Here is a 21,206-nt window from a genome sequence, read left to right on the forward strand (position 1 = left end):
AACACAGATATTTACGTCAAGGGCTGTGTGCAGTCAGACAATCATGTTTAAAAATAGGAGAGAAGAAAATGAGTGTTAATTTCAGGTTACTCTCTGTCCTGAACTCTTTCGAGACAGGAAGGAGTGTCTTTAATTCAGACTGTCTCGGAGCAAGCGCTACAGAAGTAATTGACAAGATGGCAAGAAATTATAAGCCTTAACGACAGGAGGACAACCAAGCCAGCCTTTAATTTGGATTGCGAGGAGGGGGCGGTGGCGATACTGCACAGATTTCTACAAGTTGCCACGATACTTTCTAAAAATAGCAGTCCGCAGCTGCCCGCAAAGAATCCAGGTTTGGGGCCGCGTCCCGAGAGCTGCTGCCGGCCGGCGGGGCAGCCCCGCGGGAGCGCGCTGCGCGCTCCGCCGTGCAGGGGCTGCGGAGGGACCCCGGCCCCGGGCAGGGACCGGGAATAACGAGGGGCTGGCGCCCAGCAGCACCGAGAGACGCCTCACCTCCAGCCACCGCCGGGCTTCGGCGAACGCCTCCTGGAAGTCGTACTCCGCGTCCTCTCTCCCGTCCATGGCTAGCAGAGAGCGAGCAGGGGGCGGCCGGAGCTCGGCGGGGCGGGGGCGCGGCGGCGGCCGCTGTCATTCAGCTGCCTCCTTTTAACGCTGCCCGCGCCGTCTCCTCCCCCTCCGCCTCCTCCCCGCGGAACTCCCCCTCCTGGGAGCTCGCTGGCGCTCCGCGGCCGCAGGAATCCGAAGAGCCGCGGGCCGTGTGGCAGCGCCGGGACCCCCGGGGCAGCCGGACGCCCGGGAGGGGCCGCGCCCCTGCGGCCCTGGCGGCTCCCTCCCGCCGGGACGCGGCGCCCCTCGCGCTCCCGGCCGGTGGAGGCCGCCCCCGGCGGCTCCCGCCCCGGCGCATACCAGGAATAGCTGGGGACAATCGCACCTTTCAGGGCCGGTCCCGCCGTCCCGGCCCCCGCCACCTGCCGCCCCGCCCGGCCGGGACTGCCCAGCGCGCCGCCGCCTCCCTGCCTCCCTCCCTCCGGCGGGGCCGCGGGAGCCTCGGGAGCCCCGCCGAGCTTCTCCGGGAGCTCCCCGCCTCCCTCACCTCCGCACCGACGGGGCTGCCCCGGCCAGCTACAGGCAGCGCCGCGATCCCGGGAAAGCGGCACCACGCTCTAGAGCGTCTACTTCGTCTGGGGACGAAGTAAGGAGCCTTTTCCTCAGCTACGGGAGGCATGACAGAGCCGCACTCTGTCTCGAGCGCTTTTTCTACAAAGTGACCGAGGCGGAGGTGCCCTGGCTGAGCTGGAGCCGCGCGGCTCGGCTTCCATGCTTCCCTCCCCAGCCCCGCTGACCTCAATTCTGGTTTAGCTCCCACTTCCCACACTAGTGTCCATTGCTCTGGCTCATTCGTGTCCCTATGCCCGGCTCACTGCAACACATTTTGCGACTCCTCCATTCCACAGGCTATCCCAGGCTCAGAGCTAAAGCCCGGTCTCAGCACGGCTCCACCGTGGACCTGGGCTCAGCTGCGCTGAGCTCTGCCCGCTGCGGTGACCACAAATGAGGGGCAGGTTGGGATCATGCTGTGCCGCAGCAAACCGAAGCACGGGAGGCAGGAGGGAGATGGTTTGCTGGCTGAACACAGTGAAATCCCTTTTTCCAATAGAGATGGGCAAGTGCTAAGCAGAAAAGTTAAGTTTCAGGGAAAATAGCCATTTTCTATAATACTAATCCACAGCATTAGGTTGTTGTGTTTTGGCTTTGGTTTATTTGGGATTTTCAGAGTACTAGATTTCATTTTGACATTGTATTTAAGCTCTCTACTCCTGCCTGAAAGGAGGCTGTGGCGAGGTGGAGCTCAATCTCTTCTCCCAGGTAACAAGCAACACGACAAGAGGAAATGGCCTCAAATTGCACCAGAGGAGGTTTAGATTGGATATAAGGACAAATTTCTTCAATGCAAGCACGGTCAGGCATTGGCATAAGCTGCTCAGAGATGCAGGGGCATCACCATCCCTGGAAGTGTTCCAAATGTGTACATGTGGTACTTGGGGACATGGTTTAGTGGTGAATGTGGCAATGTTAGTTCAACATTTTGCTTGATGATTTTAGAGGTGTTTTCCAACCTTCACGATTCTATGATCTTTTCCTACTTGAAATTTCTGTAGTATTTTTTCTTTCCATGTCTTCTCTGTAAGTAAAACTGAGTTGCTGCACATATCTTTTGCTTTTACAGCCCATGGCAGAATATGTAATTTTTAAAAGACTACTGAGAAAGATAACTTAAAGCTTTTGTACTATACACAAATTCACTTCTCTTGAGATGTTGACTTGGGAGCACATTTGTGTTCTTTCTGTTTTACAAAAGACCTTCTTAGAATGGAGAAGAATTTTAGGATATCAACAAGCCATCAGTTTCTGCAGTATATGGAAATCAGTGTTGCTGGGGTTAGACTCAGGAGGGAAAATAAAGTGCTCTGGCTGAAATAAGTTCCACAGGAGATATTTGACATTTATTAAAGTTACAAATGTATAGAAGTTATGTAGTTAGCTCCTCACCATGGTTTGACTTGAGACATCTATGCTATGGAGACAGCAAGGAATAATATAACCAAAGCTGTAATTTCAAGAGGTTTTTTTCTTACCCTTTTTTCCTGTTCCAAGCCAGATCAGCCACAAGACCAGATACAAATGAAGAATCTGCATTTTTCTTGAGTGGGAAGCCTGAACATCAGAAAACAAGCCTCTCATCTCACTGTTTAACATCCATGATTACAAAGCTTTAAAATGTCTAAATAAAACATGTATCAGCTACTGCTGCTGGCTAACATCAGTTTGCATTAACATTTGGGGAGACCAAACATTTTTCTGGAGAACTACAGCAGCCTTTCTCCAGTTTTTAAGGACTTTCACTTCATCTAAGAGTACAGTGCTTGTCCCTAAGTAGGAGAAAGTAACTAAGAATTCTATAAAACAGGCTTCAAAAGAGGTCATGTTAAAAAAAAAAAAATCACATTTCTCACTTATTTACTTATTTCTGGTTGCTTTATTTCACTTCATGACAAATCAAATCACTTTTCTTACAAATGAAGCATTTAGTGTTTTAGATCAAGTAATTCAAGTAATTTGAGTAATCATGTAATTTGATTAAGTGTTTAAATAGACTGTATGGATCACAGCAATTTTCAAGTCGAAGTTCCTCACTAAGTTAAAAAAGTTCCAACATGTAAATCTCATCCTCAAAGTGAATTTTAAATCAACTGTCACAGATAAATTATATATGTAAGCCTGAGCAACCAAAATAGTTTTATTATTCCTTTGCGCTAACAATGTAAGTCACCAGAGTCCTAGATCAGAGAAAGATTACATATACCAGATATGACTGCTAATTGTTGCTGTCAAAAGCAGCAAACATAATATTGTTCTACTAGACAAAAATAAACCCTTTCAATGTGAGTGCTCCTAGGGATAAGTCAAGAAACAGCTTACATCATATTCTTTTCAAGGAGAGTTCTACAAATATTTGACACAAAGATATTTTCTACTAAGGCAGGCTTCTTTCTTTAAGGAAAGACCCTATTTATTTTGTGTGGGCTGTTAAGTCTCTTTATTTTCCAAAACATACATTTCAATGTCAGAAACCAGCTTTCTTCTTCTTCCCTTAACTAAATCATGCAGCCATGACTGAAAGGGCATTGTACTGGTTATTAAATTATGATTTCTTAACAAAATCTGTAAACAACGTAGGAAAACCTGCACCAATATACTTAAAAAGCTTGAACAATGCTGAGTGCTTAATAGCACACCGGCTCCACTCAGCTAAAATAAATGCAAGCGTGGAGCATGCATCACCTCCTCACTCCTACACACACCATTTCCATAAAATGGTGTGTACAGCCAGCCCAGACTGCAGAGGCTGAAGAGGGATTTCCTGGCACTGCGTGCCTATGGCCAAGCCACGCTCCTCCACACAAAGGTGTTTGAGGCTCTGGCAGGGCTGCACAAGGCAGAAAATAGTTTTATTTTCCCATGGAGCTTGAGCTAATAAGCAGAGATTGTACAGCTCAGGCCATGATGCAGACATTGGGACATCACAGAGCCAAAAGCACCGTGGGGTCTGCAGGGTTTATCAGCCTCTAAGTAGGACCTTGCTTGACTTTCCAAGTCAGTCAAGTGTTCATACTTCACTTTTTTTATCCATGTTTTATACAGGTCATGTCAATGACGGAGATATTCCAGCAGCTTGTAGATCCCTTTACTTCCTGTGCTCCTCAAGACAGTGCCAAAGCCTGTGCCAAAGCATGGTCTCACAAGCTCTGGAGGGCTGTTACACTGTACATGTTGGGTGAGATGAATTTCTGCAGTGCAGTCTTTCAGTTTCTACCAAGAGACCATGCAGTGAGCAGATATAAAAACTAGTGCACTGCTCTTCCTTTGGCATCTCAAAATGTACCATCTTACATATTAATAAACCAGAAATTAACACTGCAAATAAAAGAGGGAAACCTTACCCTGCAGAACAACTGATTTGAAGACTATGTAGATGCTAAGCAAAACTACAGTACTGACAAAATACTAAGAATTCTGATTTATAAGTTTTTACTTAAGATTCAAGATATATTTTTCAGCATGACCACAGAAAATCCCACCCCAAATTTACTATTCCAACCTTATTATCTTTGTCCTGAATTTGTCTAGTCAGTTCTTGTACCCAGCAAGGAGCTCCACTTCTGAAGGGATTTAGCAATAAACAGCTGCACAAAAGAGGCACACGCCATTGATTACTTAAACCCACTGAAATCTTTTGAACACTGAAGATCATATATGATGAGACCATTTCCCTAGAGTAGACAATAGATGTAGCCTGTTTAATTTAACAGCTTTGAACTGCACTTTCTCTCTATCCTCACCCTCTCCCCTAAAAGGGCTTTATCTATATTAACTATGGCTTACTTGAAAGGCAATTCTCCAAGCCACCATTAGCTTAAAATATGCAATATCCCAATGCAGTGGTGACAACCTTTATTTGATTTTGCTGATATTAGCAAGAAGACAACACAGCTGGTTTGGTTACTAAAGCCTCTGATTTTTATTTAAAAGCAAGTTTCAGGGCTTTACTAATGAGCATGGCAACATAAACCAAGTCTTAATGATACTGCATTTTATTGGGGTGAAAAAGCAAAAGCTTCAAAAATAGAAGCTCATTAGTCTTATTCTCCTTTGCTTTTCCAACCAGCTCACTCATAGAAAACAGACTGTTGTTGTTACTGGACTCTCCAGGTGACATGTTTTAGACAGACATGCCAGCTTTTTCTATAGAGTGCAAGAGATGTTCTTAAGTGATAAGACAGACTCCCAGGCCTCTTTCTTTTCTATAAAGAAGGAAAACTCTGCCAGAGTGCTTCTGGCATAACCCCATTCATTTTTCCTGCAATGACAATTGATAGAGAATGAAAGCACCCTCTGGGACATGGAGGGTTCAGTTTCCTTTGGCAGCGGGTTTGATTGGAAGCAAACCTAAATTATTCCACTTCAAAGGAGTGAATAAGCAATATTTTTCTGGAATGTCAAAACCACACACATTAACCCAAATCAATCTTCACAAGAATCCTAAAGTGTTAAGATTGCTTAGCTAAAAAACCAAACCCAAACCCAAAACCAAACAAGATCAAACTTAAAACAACCACAGTGTTACTAATTCAGGTATAGAAATTGGTCAACAGTACCTTAAGATCAGTGGGTGGAGTGGGAGGGATGGCACAGGGGAAGGCTATCAGATAGCAGTCAGTAATGACTCCTGACAAACTTACAACAGATATTCCAACAGTGGAGAAAAGTATAAGACCATCATGGCTGCCTTAAAACCTCCAGTCTGTTTGTTGTTGCTAAACAAAACTTCTTTACAATAATCATCACTTTTCTATCATTTATTTCAGTTAGGTGAGGTACTTCACATTGCTGTATTTACCTGTGTGTGCCTTCCACAGTCCTACCATTTGAATTTCTCGGGGGGAAAAATCCATGTCATTTTCCTACATATATAAATAGCAAACATTGGTTTAACTAAAGTTTTTTGACAATTTATTAACATTATTAGACTTGAGAAACAAAGTGAAGTTTTATTCAAAATGTAAACATTAAGATAATTTTAAAATGTTAGTGCCTCAGCAACAGTAAGAATAGTCCTTTTTCTGCCTATTTTCTTCCACATATTTATTTATAAATAATGCACTGAGAAAAATGTTTTTGTCACTTGAGTCACCTGAAGAAGTTCTTATAGTATTGTTGCACCATTATAAATAAAAGATGGAGATAGCCTCATACTCCAGGTTTTCAGCCATCACCATACCACATATTCCACTCAGAATGTCACCTGTGCATGATACAAATAATAATCCTGCTCTGAAGCAGCTCATCATTATTACAAGGAAATATCACAGACAGTAAGTCCCAAAACTTTTAGGGGGGTGGAAAGGAAAAAACCCACTACATAAAAATCTTCCACAAAATGCATGCCTGTATAGAAATACCCAAAGTTGCTGTAGGAACAAGCAGCAAAATATAGCAAGGACAAATGCAAAGTTTATTCCACGTATGCTACAATTAGTCAAGATGTTAGGGAAGTATCAAAATTTGTACTATTAACATATGGCAACAGTTTTATTCTTACAATAAATTGCAATAGAGTTGCCTCACAGGAAAAGGCTTTTAAGCTGCAGACAGTGCAATTGCATTAAATCTTAATTCTTCTGGGTCACGTTCCATGAATTTCTTGCAAACTTCTATTGCATCCTAGGGGAAAAAAAAGTACAAAGAAAACCAAAATGAAAAACAGTATAAATTATATTTGTTATTAAAAAACCAAACAAAACACAACTGAAATACGAAGATCTGCTTTATCCAAACTATGCTCAAAATGGATTTTTCCATAAAGGTTTACTAAATAGTGTGACAAACCTACATAAGCAGTATTTCTGCTGTGAGTTACCACTACTCAAGATTACTTACGGTGCTCACATGGGCAGCCTAAAAGAGAAAAAGTTTTATGAAGAATCTTAGCAATGATGATTTTTGTGATTGAATATTACTTTGTGCAGCAGATGTGTTGCTTTTCTGACTTTCTAAATGCATCTCTAAAGTTTCCCTTAACTATTATTGCTGCCTTCAGAAATTTTTCCTTTGTTTCAAGATGAATCTAAGCTGGGTGGGGTAATTGAAAGATTTTAAGTAATTCCTTCATCTAGCTTTAGGGTGCAATCTGGAGAACACATGTTATCAGCAAAAACAGGAAAAAGACACATACGGAATAAGGAAAGCTTTATCCAATTTCTTCCCTTGTCCAAGCAAGCACAAATTATTTGCAAACTTTACAGACATTAGTCTCTGCTTCTAGACTATAAAATAATTTTGTATTTTGTTTGTTTTAGTTTCTCTAGTTTCTTCCTTTTGTAATGCTAATCCAATCTGGATATCATAAAACTCAGATCTATGCCTTCTCTCAACTTCAACTTTGCATCATTCTGTAGGGATGACAGTTTATCCTCCCAACTCAGTGTATCCCTTTCCAATGAATTTCTCAGCTCATGACACAAAGAAGCACCCAAAAGAAGCTGTGAAAGTAAAGAAGAATGATTATTAGCAAGGGTCAGAAAGGAAATCAACTTCTGTCTAGCGTGACACCAATGGAACTGTAAACAAAAAGAAAGAGAATGAAAAATTTTAAGTTTTCAACCTGCTAACATCTTGTTAGACATGCTAATTGAAAGGAGCAGGAGTATATGAAAATCTAAGCACAGAAGATAAGTCAGTCTGGTCTTGTAATCAACCCTTATGATATTTCTGTTACGATACTCTGTCATCCACAGCCACAATGTAAGTGTTCCAAAGCATCTCTTTTCAAACCTAATTTGGCCTCACCGTCCCACTTGCTCTATTCCTCATCCAACTATAAATATAGCTAGACTTGTATAGGTATTTTCATATATCTATTTTATAAATTTCGTAGAAACACAGCAAGAATTTAATACAGCACCATTTAAGAAGGTTCTCTATCCCTACCTCTAAAAAAGAGTCGTCACTGGTTTCCCCATGGTTTATTGGAAATGGCTTGCGCCCATCTGTTGAAAGACAAAGTGGGATTGAATAACGCATTTATAAAATTATAAAAGCTTCATTTTTTCCAGTTAAAACTATTTAACAGATCTTTTGTACTTCATTTTCCAAAATGCTATCTCATTTTTCAGGAAGTTCACACACGCAGCTAGCTGTTCCCTGGTCTCTCCACTGCTGACTGCTTCTACCAGTACCATTATACACAGTCTGTTGCTTTTAAAAAATAATCCAATCAAAACAATGAAATATTTTTCAATATTTAATTTGAAAACTTCAAAGCTGTAAGTTGCTGTTGGTTTAGTGCTGGTATAGTACTTCAGTTTTTCAAGTAGAATAGAAAAATTTCAGCTACGCTTGATGGATTTACGCAGACAGAGAGCTGTATGTCTGTGGTGTTCGACAGCTGTGATCAGGGACTCCACAAAAGACCAGAGTAGCAAACCTACCATTCTGAGGAGTGTGGCATCACTGAAAATGTCTCTGTCATTTAAAATAAATTAGCAAACAAACTCAACAGCTTTAAGTATTAAGTATTTTACAGCATTAAAACAGGATTGCCTTGGTTATTTTTCTTTTATTTTTTTTTCCTTGCATTTCCAATAGAATAATGCTTGTCATTCTCAGCATTTTAAAAAGAATTTCATTCATATAAATATGCTTCAGGTTACTTGCAACGAGTTAACAGTATGAAAACATGTCAGATTGTCTTAAATATTTGCTAAACCAAAATCACTTTTGGCTCTGTATTCCCTATAAAAGCTTTTCCCTCCCCAAAGATGCCACCAAAGTTGACAACACTTCCAAACTACATTTTCCATAACTAAAAATAGATTTGATGTTAGAAAGCATTTGGATTTATATGAACAAGATGTTCATTATTGTAACTACCATGGCTGAAGATACAAGGCAAAACCCTCAGAAAAAGCCAGGGAAACAGAACTGAATACCCTGCACTGTTGCAAGCTAGGTTTACCTTAATTTTGGGGCTTTTTTGTGTCCATATTGGCAAAACAACATTTTAATTTCATGTGCCTATAAATAATGTGTTTTCCGTGACAGAAACATCATGTACATTTAATATCCACATGCTTCCTTAGCATTTTCTGCATGCCAAAGCCCACATGCTGCCCACACTGTCTGAAGCCAGTGAATCAACTGAAAAACCTTCCATTTTACTACTTTTAAGGTGGGGGTTTTTCACTTCCTTCCACTGGTACAGAGAGAAGTTATTTTAAGAACAAAAGAAATAGTACTATTGACATTCCACTGTACAGCAGAGCTAAATGCCTCTTCTCCTTCTAATTTTTTATTTTTAGGAAAAATTCAAATGGGGCTTCTCTCGCATCATACCTACAGAAAATAGGTAAACATGCTCGTCATAGTATGTAGTCTGCTTTTTAAGCAGCATAAATTAATGGACAATGAAAATGTCCATTAATGTATCACAGAAATAGTGGCACACAACCAAAAAAAGTGAAAGTCATCCCTTATGCCTTGAAGTCTAGAGCCATAAAACATTCATTGCATCCTACAGTACTTACCTTTTTGATCTAGTCCACTGACACATAGACAGCATCATAAAATACAAAAATGTGTGCCTATTGGTTACGACTTATCCCTGGTAATACCCCTTAGATCTACTTAATATTAACATAAGCACTTCTTACATATTGCTTATGCCCCATGCTGTGATTACTTATCACCTGTTAAGGACACTGCCTAATTACATGCCGATTTTCAAAAGATGAAAGTCTTATCACCATAAAATACTGCAAAAATTATGTTAGGAAAGATCAGTGACTTGCAGTTTTTAAATGCTGATCTGCTTGCTGGATTTCTGAAGAGCCTGCTGGAAAACCTAGTTGCCCAGCAACATATTTAAGATTGGAGTCATTAGAGAATATCTGAGCAAAACTAAGTGCTACACAATCTGAACAGGGAAAAAATAGCTCTATTTCAAAAAATAAGGACTACTGTTGCACTGTTAACTGTCTCCTGACCACAAAATGTAGAGGAAAAAATACCAGACTATTACAAACAAGTTGCAGAGTGTTAATGTCTCTTAGCAACCTGTCTACATAATTTGAGTTTAAATATCATCACACTGCTTAATAATATAGCTAACATTTCTAAAGTGGCACACAGTTAATTTAACCCTTCCACAAGTAGTTCAGGAACATAAATATGACAAATGTCCCCTGAAAATTTGAGGTTTTATCTATTTTTCTTCCTTCCTGTCCTTAAAAATGCCCATAGAAGTTTGGATGCAGTCTAGTATTCTGCACCACTTTATCTTAATTGGAGTTAAGGGAAGGAAAACAGTAAGACCAAAAAAACCCCAAAAACCAAACTAACCCCCCCCCAAACACTCCCCCCAAAAAGCCAAAAAACCAAGAAGGCTGCGGCTGTTTGAAAGAAATCCCCAGACCCTGAGATGCAGCTGAAAGGAACCTAAGCCCAACATAACATCAAGAAATCTCTTCTGAAACTTTGACAGTTAACAGCATCACTACTTGAATTTTTTTCTAAAAAATTGAGAGAGTGGATAAAAATTGTTCTTACCCAATTCATAGAGATGACCACCTACATTAACTAAGGCAATAAAGTGAAGATCTACTTTTTCATCTATACTTGGTGCCTGCAAGACAAAACAAGAAAAAAAGAAATTGTGTTTATTAAATTCTTATTGCTATATGATTAATGAGCACATTTCATCATAATATACAAAATACCTGAACAAAAGACATCACAATTGGGAAGCACATTCTGGATCTATACAGAATGGCAGTAGTCAAGTGAGGAACATTTTGGAATACAAAGGAACTGTCTGCAATGCATGTATCAGTAAGAATCTATGCATTAAAGTGCCTGGAAATATTTCTGACTATAGCTCTACATAAAAGCTCTATTTTTCATTACTGAATTAGAAATAAAATCAGCTCAAATACATAAACATCAAAAAAAGACTTTCATATAAATAACAAATCCTTCACTAATTTATCTTCCATTACAAAGTGATGCAGGACTCAACTCTGAAACTGTAATATTTCAGAACTGAAAATATTCATTGGTCAAAATAATTTTTTCCTCATAAGCCAACCCCAGTTAACCAGTTTCCTCTTCACGGGCAGTCAAAACAAACACATCTTAGGTGGGGAGGAAAGATAATAACCAGCGGTGCCCAGACTGAATTTTCCAAGTGGAATCATACTCATTATACCCAGTAAGGACTGAAGTGCAGTGACAGCACCAAGTGACACAACATAAAAAATGGTCACAGTTAGTTAAGATCTACCTAGCCCACTACTGTGCTGGCAACTACAGCAAGCAGCAAAAGCTTTGCAGAAGTTTGTGGGCATGCAGAGCATGGTGCTCCACCAACACACGTCCCCAGCACCTGCTGAGCAGTGGCGTTGGAACCTGTGAGCCAGAAGATCTGTCATCACTTCTGAGCCAAAAGCTCTATCACCACTGTTATGTTCAATAGCAACTGATGGTGTTAATTCCTTATCAGTCTGTCCAGTCTGCATCTGAACACAATTTAAGATGATATTGTTGTGAGCAAATTGGAAAAAGGACTTCAGGTTTTCTTCATTATCAAAAATCTGACTTGTGTGAAAATGTATTTCATGTAATTTTCTTTCATCTTTTAATTACTGCTAGGCTTACATGAATTTGCTAAAAGACTCCAAAAATGTAAAAACTTGCTAAAAACAGATTAGAGTGTAAAATAAGTTGTAGAACCTCAAAGTCATATCATCTTTAAGGACTGGGTTCAAAATTTCCTTTTTGATGATGGCCATGAAAAAAGACTTAAAAAGATGATATAAATTGATGAAATTTGGCAAACAACCAGAACAACAGAGTGAAGGACAAGAAGTCACCACAAGTCCTTCAAATACATCAAGAAGGCCAAAGAACACAGCACTGTAGAGGATCTGCCAACAGCTTACAGAACTTCTGTGCAGCAAGCTCAAAAGTGAGGAAAAAAAAAAAAGAAAACAAAAAACCACACAACTTCCCATCACTGTTTCAGAGAGCCTAGAATGGAGAAAAAGGCATTCTGGCCACTGAAAATGAGGCGTTTATCAAAGGGGCAAGAGGATCTTTCCACCAGAAATTCAAGCAGTGAAATGGCCTCTGATAATTTTGTTTCACAGAAGGCCAAACTGAGCCAGGACTAAGCGAAACCAAACAGCCCCAAGAACTTGACTACTCCAGTTGCAAACTTCAAAGGATCATAGGTTTCCATAAAACCACACAAGACATCAGGTAATGTCCAATGGCACCTTGTTGCTATTGCTATAGACCACCCAACTTTTTACAGACATCTAAACTGTAGTGCTACAAAAGTGTGCAGGCAGGCAAGGCTGAGCATGCTTGTCAAATCCCACATTGTCACCTAATTCCCTTCATAGACATATCACTTCACAGCTATTCACTTAATTAAACATATCAACTAAGAAATCTGGGTTGAAGAAATTCCAGGGTTAGGGGGAAGACTGCTGCCAGTTAGTGTCACTTTAGGAAGGAGGTGGCTTAACAATTTAAAGCCTACATCTAAACATACACTACCTGAGCTCAAGGTGACATGAAGCAGGAAAGGACATCACTATTTCAGAGGACTTTGAGATGTTCAGGAGTTGATTTTTACCACATTTAGAAATAAGATATAGTTGCCCTTTTGACCATTTTGGGTGTTAAGTTCTTTGTCAAATTCTAATAAACACCCTTTCTCTAGAGAGACACCATTGGCATGCTTGGAATGCTGAGTCTATATATAGAAAGAAGATGAATAAGTAAGCCATCAAAAAAAGCATGATTGACTTTTCATAAAGTTTACTTAGAGACAGACTCCTATAGAATCCTGCTGAGTTTTTGTACAAGACTAATCTAAATAACATGCTTTCATTGTGCTATTGCCATAAAGCGTGAGAAATGTTGTGTTTTTACATTTTTAATTTCCCAACCTTAGAGAGAATGAAAGTGCCATGCCATTATTAAGTTTTCTACCATATGTTCTAGTGTAGACAGTCTCCTTCCATTAAGATTTCTTTTCATCTAATCTAGATAGCAGTGAAGTTGATTTTTACATTTCTTGAAAAATTAGGATTTCAATAATTTTTGACAGAAAAATATTTGCATAATCATAAGCACAGCGAAACAATAGGGTCTGAACAGTCACAATGACCTAAAACTTTGTATTATAAAAATCTGTTGCTTATAACTTAAGCAAACAAGTAACTGGATTAATCTTTCCCAATGTGATGAATCAGAGTCAAAATCCCTCCAACTCTCCCCTCCTTAGGGGAAAAACCCCCAACACATCCATATGTGTGCAAGCACACTCAAACACAGACAGACACCACATGAAAAGCCTAGTCACGCTAATTTCCACTTCACTGAGAAGCCCTAGAAATTCTAACACTTGAACCAGAAGACTTTAAATTTCAAAGGAATGGAAAAAAGTGGGAATGTCAGCTCCAGGGAGATGTCTTTTGTGGTCTCCTCAAAAAGCTACACCTTTGGCCAAGTTTTCAAGTTTCTAATAAAGCGTCTATGTGAATGCTTAAAAGAACAAGGAGCATAGCTTTAAGAAGTCTTCCTGCACATTCATCATGAAGTATTGCTTAGAACAGTTACAGAGGATTTTCTCTTGATTGCTCTTCTTGTCAAAGACCACAGTAACACAGACATCAATCAAGTGTTCAGATGATCTGTTCCTCTAGATTTTTTCACTTAAAAGCCCAGTTTGTGTGCAAAAGGAAAAAGCACATTTGAAGGACCACATGTGTGTATGAACCACAAGGAGAAAGACATGGGAGTCTAAATTATGTGATTGTCTAATCAGGATTTGGAACTAACCTATGGGATTCAAGACTCATTTTTCAAGTCTTCTGAAGAGCTGTCATGCTGAGTACTGGAAATTCATACTTTTCTCCTATCCAAGAAAGACAGAAAGAGGACGAATACCAGCACCTTGAGTAGCTTACAAAGCTTATGTTATGGTTGCAATCATAGTACAAGAAGTAAGTTTTGGTAATTTGGGTCAGTAGACATAATTGTTCCAATTTACTTCTCCAAACTAAAAACATGCTGAAAAGTAAAAAACAGAAGACTCAAGACTGATTTAAAGAAGAAAAATACAAGTTCAGTGCTCAAAGTGATGGTTCTGAGAACATCATCTCAAATGTAACTTTTTCCCAAGGAACTATGGTAACATTCAATGATAATAATACAGAATATTTTCATGAATACTCAGTTGCACACACAAAAGAGACAGCCAAGGTTGTCTGCCCTCTAATTTTGGATACCACATTAAAAGCACTTAAATATAAGAGCCCCTGTTTTTCAGAGAAATTGACTCCCTTCTCTGCTAACCTGGACATTCAAATTGAATAATAAACAAGTGCTGACCTTTGTGAGAAATCAATTTGAATTGACTTGTCTCAGGTCAATACCCATTAGTTCATGCTATTGAAACAGAATCTCTACATTTCTTCCTCTCTTCACTAGAAGGTATCAAATCTATAATTAAAATTGCATTTCCCAAAGTTTTTACAATACAAATGATAAGCCTTCCTATGCCTTCCTGTACTAAAAAATTCCTTTAGTTTTACCTTTCACCAGTGCATGCTGCCCTCTCCTCATGAATTAAACCAGTCTTTCCAGTTGTTGCACTAACTTTCAGAAGAAACTCAATGGTACACCCTATATCACTGTTTGCCCAATCATACAGGCCTGTCTAATAAAGTCTATTTCATCACCTGTATGGTTTATCTTGCAATGCACTTAGATCATTATCCCAATCTAAAAGCTGGTATTCCATTTTCATGCATTTGAAATCCTTTGAAATCATTTGAAATCTTCAAATGTTGCTAAGTCAAGACACATCTGTTTGTCAAATTTATGTGCAACTGGTTTCTCTTCCTAAGAACTTCATTTCTGGGACAAACTTACAACTGAGAAAAAAAATGGTCTTGCTCTCATGGATCCACTGAACAAGCCTTACCACGCCCTGTTTAAAATGCATTTATTAAAGACCATATTGTAAGAGCAGATTCAGTGTTACAGTTTTCAGGCAATTTCTTCCAATTACATCTTGTATTTTTATTATTCCCTTACACTTGCTTTTGAAAGGAAGAAGCAAAGCAAGAAGCCTCACAAACCAGTTTAGTAGAATGCTTTGCAATAAAGTAGTGACTGGGAAAGGAAAAAAGTCACTTGGTGTTAAGTCAAGAAACAGGCATCAGGAGTCTGTTAAGTCATGGAAGAGTACTGAAGACTGATACGGAAGAGACAATTTTGCAGAACCTTCAAGAATAAAAAAATCCAGATACATCCAATTGAAAGATCATGACAAAAGCATCTGCAGTTTTAAGAGAAGAAAAAACCTTAGAGATTTATCTACACAAGATATTACAAGAAGAAAAACAGATCCAAAAAAGAAGACTACTAGGTATGGTTTAGATTCAATAAATTCTGAAGTAAAAGGGAAAAAGTGATGCAATTGCTGTTGAGTAGATCAAACATCTGTAACTTCTGTTTTGCAGCATGGGATGTGCTTGGGCAAACATACTGTGTAGGACTGTGAAAGGCATTTGGGCCTCAGTTAAAGTACTGCAACTAGAACAAAGACCATTGGAATCATGGTCACAAGTTTTCAGTAAGACTATTTCTGGCCTTTTCTCACAAAACAGTGATATCTCTATTCATGCTCAGTGAGTTTGACATATAAAAGGCAGCAAAACATAAGGCAAACAGAAACACTAAAAGAATAGATGATCTGGAAGAGAAAGTGACAAGGATGGAGGGAAAGTCAACATTACTAAACAAGCATGCTGTTAGCTTATCTTAAAAATTTGCCACATCTACTGCCGTTGATCAGATTTGTACAGAACGCTTCAGGACAGTATTTTCAATTTTTTCCCCCCTCCTAATATATGTTCTTAACTCATCTAGAGACCTATTCTAAATAGATGTATTGGGTCTGGCTGAGATGGAGCTTGTTTCCCCAGAGCAGCCCTCCCAGTGCTGAGCTTTGCTCTGGTAGCTGGAAAGGGGCTGGTAACACCTCAGTGCTGTGGCCACTGCTGAGCAGCGCTGGCCCTGCATCTCTGCCCTCTCTCCAACATCTCACCCTCACCACTAGGAGAGGGATGGGCAAAATCCTGAGAGGGGACAGCCAGGACAGCTGGCCCAAACTGACCAAAGGGATATTCTGTACCATATGAGGTCTGCTCAGCAATGAGAGCTAAGAGAAAGGAGGAGGAAAAGGGGGCAAGCATTAGTTATTGTGACATTAGTCTTCCTGGCCAACCACTGCACACACTGAAGACTGACTTCCCAGGAAGTGTCTGGACATCCCCTGCTGATGGGAAGTACAGAATAAATCTTTTGTTTTCCCCTGCTTTCATGTGAAACCTTTGCTTTACTGAACTGCCTTTATCTTGACATATGAGTTTTTTTCTCTTATTTTCTCCCCACCCTGGCCTGCAAACGAGGGGAGTGACAGAGCAGCCTGATGGGCATCTGGTGTCCAGCCAAGGTCAACCACCATTGAAGTCAAGCAAAGTTTTCAGCCAGGAAAAGTGCTTTTATTTAAGGAGCCTAGAAAAAGCCTCCCAGCATCAAAACTTTTGCTCTAAATTTTGAAACCATCTTTTTTCTGTTTGTCAATGTTTTAGTAGTAGAAATGTACTCAGAACTACAAGAAAGTTCAATTATATTTTAAACACAATATACAGATGTTCCCACCCCCTTAAATTCAAGAGCATCGATTTCTTAAAAAAAGCAATACTAAAATGCTCAGACATTTCTCATACACTGGCCTCATGCAACGCTGAGCAGTTCAGCCTCTTTCTACACCTAGGAGAATATCAGAGCTGTACTAATACTACTTGTTGACAGGACATTAAATACTACCTTGTCATTCAAATTTGACAAAGCCAACGGAGACAGCTTTAATGCCAAAAGTGTTGTCTGGTTTCTTGCATATTAAACTAACTTACAAAAAAGCGTTCTTAATTTTCTCGTAAGGCACTTTATACAAAGTGTAAAGATGAGAACAATACAATATTTAGTTACCAATACAAACTGGACTATATAGTATTTATCGGTATCCACTGATAAATCTTTCTGTATAGGCCTTTACATTTTAATCTGTTGGATGAAGACAGGACATCAGGGGAATTAAGGTATAATATTTTAAAACCTTTTAGCAGCAAGCTTCTGCTTTGCCAAAGAGAATTGTATTGAAATCTAAACTAATTTTCTGAACATTTTTAAAGCAAATGCTCACTGCTAGTGGATGAGAACTCATTTTTAGACATTTTCTGAAGTTAACAAAACTCTCAGCTTGGTTCTCTGCTATAATGACAACAGATTATGCTGTAATGTCTTAGATAAGTCATCGTTTATTTACTGCTGAAGTAAACTCATGTTCAATTAATACTCTTGTTCTAGGCAGGCACACTCAAGCTCAAGTCTCCTTCAATAAGTATTTTCTTAACAACTGGCATAGATAAGTCAAATTCAAACAAGCTCCCAGTTTCAAATTACATAAACATGACAGAATTTTCCAAGATTTGCTAAACAATAAAATCCCCAGGTAAAATGTCAGATGTTTGTCAATGTCAGCAAAAAAAATGAGGGGTAAGAAGCATGAGTTGGGAAGAATTTAAGTCTGTACTTAACTTCAACCTCCTCAGATCCCAAAATATTTAACTAGCTCCAAATGATAACATCAAGAATGGTCCATAGTTCTAAATATTACATGAGAGCTAGATACTTAATAAAAGCAATTACTATTCACATACTATTCACATGAAGAGAAAAGAGTCTGGGAAAAGGCCTCATCTTGGAATATTTATCAGGATGAAAATAAAAAAGCTATAAAGAAGTGGAAGCATTTGACACTAATTTTTAATAGCAGTAAAACATTAAGGATTTCCACATGTGCAAAGACACATCTGAATGAAAAAGAAAATTATTTGGACCACAGCTAGAGTGGTTATTTCACCTCTGTAAAAAAATCCACATATCTCAAAGAAGAATTTCCAGGAACACAGGTGAAATGTGATCAGTATCAAAGAATGATAAAAATAAAATCAATGTCCCAATTTTGCATTTAAGAGCATTAACTTCTACACAGCAAGATTTATTTTTCTATTCATGTATGCATTAGAAGTGTGATCACTCCTTAAAAGCAGGATGAAATGGCACTTAAAGACTCTTTCAGTTTGGTGTTTCTGCTGGTGGCCATCAGGCCACTTAGAAACATTGGCTACTCTGTACATATAATTTTGTTTCCAGATTGTCAAGATACATTTGTGGTCGGTGAGTGAAGGAGGAAAAAAAGTTTAAGTATTTGATGACAAGCTTTTCTTATAGGAACATCTTCCCTTTCAACTACAACGTTTGCATACAAACTATATGAAGAAACGAGATGTCAAGTGAGAAAGTAACCAGCCCCTTGGGATTAAAGGAAACATTTTATCATTACTGAAATACCCAGGGACCATTAACCAAGAGTTAAGAAAAGAAAAGGAGATAAGGTTTAGGATATGAGAACTTAAAACCAGATCTCAAACTCAGAAGAAATAATACCACTTGGCAAAAAAATGAGAAGCCCCTTGATTTAGCAGATCCAAATGAAAGATCATGAAGATGAGGTGAAAAGAAGACACTGGATGTGGAGCCTATGGCAAAAAAAAGCACCAGTTCATGAAAGGTAAACTTCTTCTATGCTTTGAAAATTATTTGGCATATGTATGGAATCAAAAATACCTGGACAGCAAAGCATGGAATGATGTACTTTTGCTGTCTGACATGGTGGAAAGGGAAAAAATAAACCAGGAAGAAAGAAATCTTAAGAATGGTTGAGAAAAGACCCCAACAAAACATGATGCCTTGAAGACTGAAGCTACATGGCAGAAGGCCAGTGGTGTCAGAGTAAGAAAAGACTGAAGATGGACTACACTTACAACAGAATGAAGCCCGACAGATGGAAGGCGTATCAAGGGCCGCCACCGACGCAGACGGACTGACGGACTGGGAGCCTTTGCAGGACCTACATGATTACGTTTGGCCCAGGAGAGGGATGCAGAGTGACACAATGGTGAGGCCTTCGTTCTGCTGTGGCTAACCTGAGGCTGCGATGAGCATGGTGGTGAAGACAGCGAGGACGATGACGACTACATAAACATTAAAAAAGAACATACTTAGCCCACTTAAACTTGAAATAGCATCCCTGCAACTGCAGCAAACAGCACCTGCAGAAATGTCCACTATTGAGTATACTGTCCTTTAACTGCTCAAATCACACAGATAATAATCAAGAATGTGTTGAATTTGAATGAGAAGATGAAAGAAGACTGCAAATAAGCAAAGACATTGTTCAAATCTGAAGTTTATAGACAGATATGCTAGAGGTTATTCACACCCAGGGAACTTGACAACATGAACACAAATTAACTGACTCATTCAAGAGACAGAGTGTTGGAAAGTGAGGAGGGAGGGGATTTAAGCATCACTTAATAGAAGAAATCATTAAGAACAGAGAAAGAATCAGTTTTGTCTACAGCTACAAAAGCTGTGAGCAATAGTTCTTTGGCAATTTGGGAAAGCTAGACTGTGCTGCTCTGGAATCTAAGATGAATCAAGTAACTATGGCAACAGAGCCCAGAGTTTCTTTACTGTTCCATGTCTAACATAAAAGGAAAGCAAAGGAAAAGGGAAGCTTACCGTGGTGAGGTATGCAACTTCCTAAGTTTTTCACCTATTCTTCTAAAATAGCAGGCCAGTGGCAGTACTGCCATTAACACTCAGGATCCCTTTAGTATCCGTGGAAGCAGTGGGACTATGTTAAACCATTCAAATTGTTACTATTAGAAGAAAGATCATAGAAGTATTAAAAATGACTCTCAGCTCCAACTGACAAAGTTATAGTAAATATATTAAGACCAGAAAGGACCATTGTGATGATTTAGTTTTGATCTTCTGTCCCACACAGGCCACAGGACCAAACAAGTCCATGTTTTGCTTGGATCAGAGCATACTCATAAAACAAAAACAAACATTCAAGCTTAACAATTTTTTAACTACTGAAAAAAATCAGAACAAATAAAAAATTCAATCAATCCTGTCTATAGCTACATAGAAACAATAAGCAGCATATTCATACAGTTTAATAAAATTCACAATAAATGAAAATGCAATCTTCTTAGTCCTGTTCAATGATGACATAACATAAACAATAGATTACATTATTCATCTGGCCACAATTCATTATTCATATTCATTGGACATGATGCCAAACCAGGAGCTCATCTTCAGCATTTCATCCACTATTATCTTGGAATATATAAAAATCCCCAGTGTTATCTAGAGCCTTTCAGAGAACCCCTTGCCTTCTGTCAAGAAATGAAGTTAATATTTTCTAATTACACAGCTTTTATTTGGCCTCAGAAAAACACTCCTTTGTTTGAAGCTAATCTAAAGGGCAATCCAGATTGTCCTGTGTTGATGTGCTTTAATATCTGCTGATCTTTTTCCACCACCTGTAAGCTTTGAGGTGTATTTTAATAACAGAATCATGGTTTGGATAACAGAATAATGGTTTGGATTGGAAGGGCCCACCTGAAAGATCATCCAGTTACAACTCCCACATGGGCAGGGACGCCTTCCATTAAACCAGGTTGCTCAGAGCCCCACCCAAATCGGTATTGGACACTTCTAGGTATGAGTCACCCACAACTTCTCTGGGCAACCTTTTCCATTGCCTCACAATAAGGAATTTCTTCCTAATGTCTAATCTAAGCCCACTGTCTTTCAGTTTGAAGCCATTCCCCTTAGTCCTGTCATAACATGCCCTTGCATAGTCTCTCTCGAGCTCTCTTGCTGGCTCCCTTCCGGAGCTGCAATCTGGTCACCCTGCTATTGTCTTCCATGTCACTGACAGACTACTTGATAGTACAGGTCTTAGAACCAATCTCTGCAGAGACCCTCAAGCTAACACAGTAACTCATCACTGACACCCTACTTATCTGCCCTGAGACCTGCCAAGTTAGGGCAGGCGGAATAAAACTGCAGTTCCTTAA

General features: G+C 39.4%; 2 protein-coding genes across 14 annotated transcripts in view; both read right to left on the bottom strand.

The window, feature by feature from the left end:
* Nucleotides 1-621, bottom strand: part of LMO7 (LIM domain 7) — a 131,296-nt gene extending 130,675 nt beyond the window's left edge. For 4 of the 13 annotated variants that reach the window (XM_084201435.1, XM_084201431.1, XM_084201436.1 and 1 more), the window contains exon 1: nt 496-619. In XM_084201435.1, coding sequence (XP_084057561.1) covers nt 496-564 — 69 coding nt within the window. In that variant the 5' untranslated portion in view covers nt 565-619. Of the gene's footprint in view, nt 1-495 lie in introns of all 13 variants that reach the window. The other 9 variants (XM_084201423.1, XM_084201437.1, XM_084201434.1 and 6 more) reach the window with 6 other exon arrangements.
* A 5,338-nt stretch (nt 622-5,959) lies between these two features.
* UCHL3 (ubiquitin C-terminal hydrolase L3) overlaps nt 5,960-21,206 on the bottom strand; it is a 41,301-nt gene continuing 26,054 nt past the window's right edge. Inside the window, exons 6-8 of the mRNA XM_084226490.1 lie at nt 10,669-10,744; nt 8,053-8,111; nt 5,960-6,786 (exon numbers count right to left, since the gene is read on the bottom strand). Coding sequence (XP_084082616.1) covers nt 6,703-6,786; nt 8,053-8,111; nt 10,669-10,744 — 219 coding nt within the window. The 3' untranslated portion in view covers nt 5,960-6,702. The remainder of the gene's footprint in view (nt 6,787-8,052; nt 8,112-10,668; nt 10,745-21,206) is intronic.

Source organism: Fringilla coelebs, assembly GCF_963513975.1.
Source record: "Fringilla coelebs genome assembly, chromosome: 2".
In the NCBI taxonomy this organism is placed as follows: Eukaryota; Metazoa; Chordata; class Aves; order Passeriformes; family Fringillidae; genus Fringilla; species Fringilla coelebs.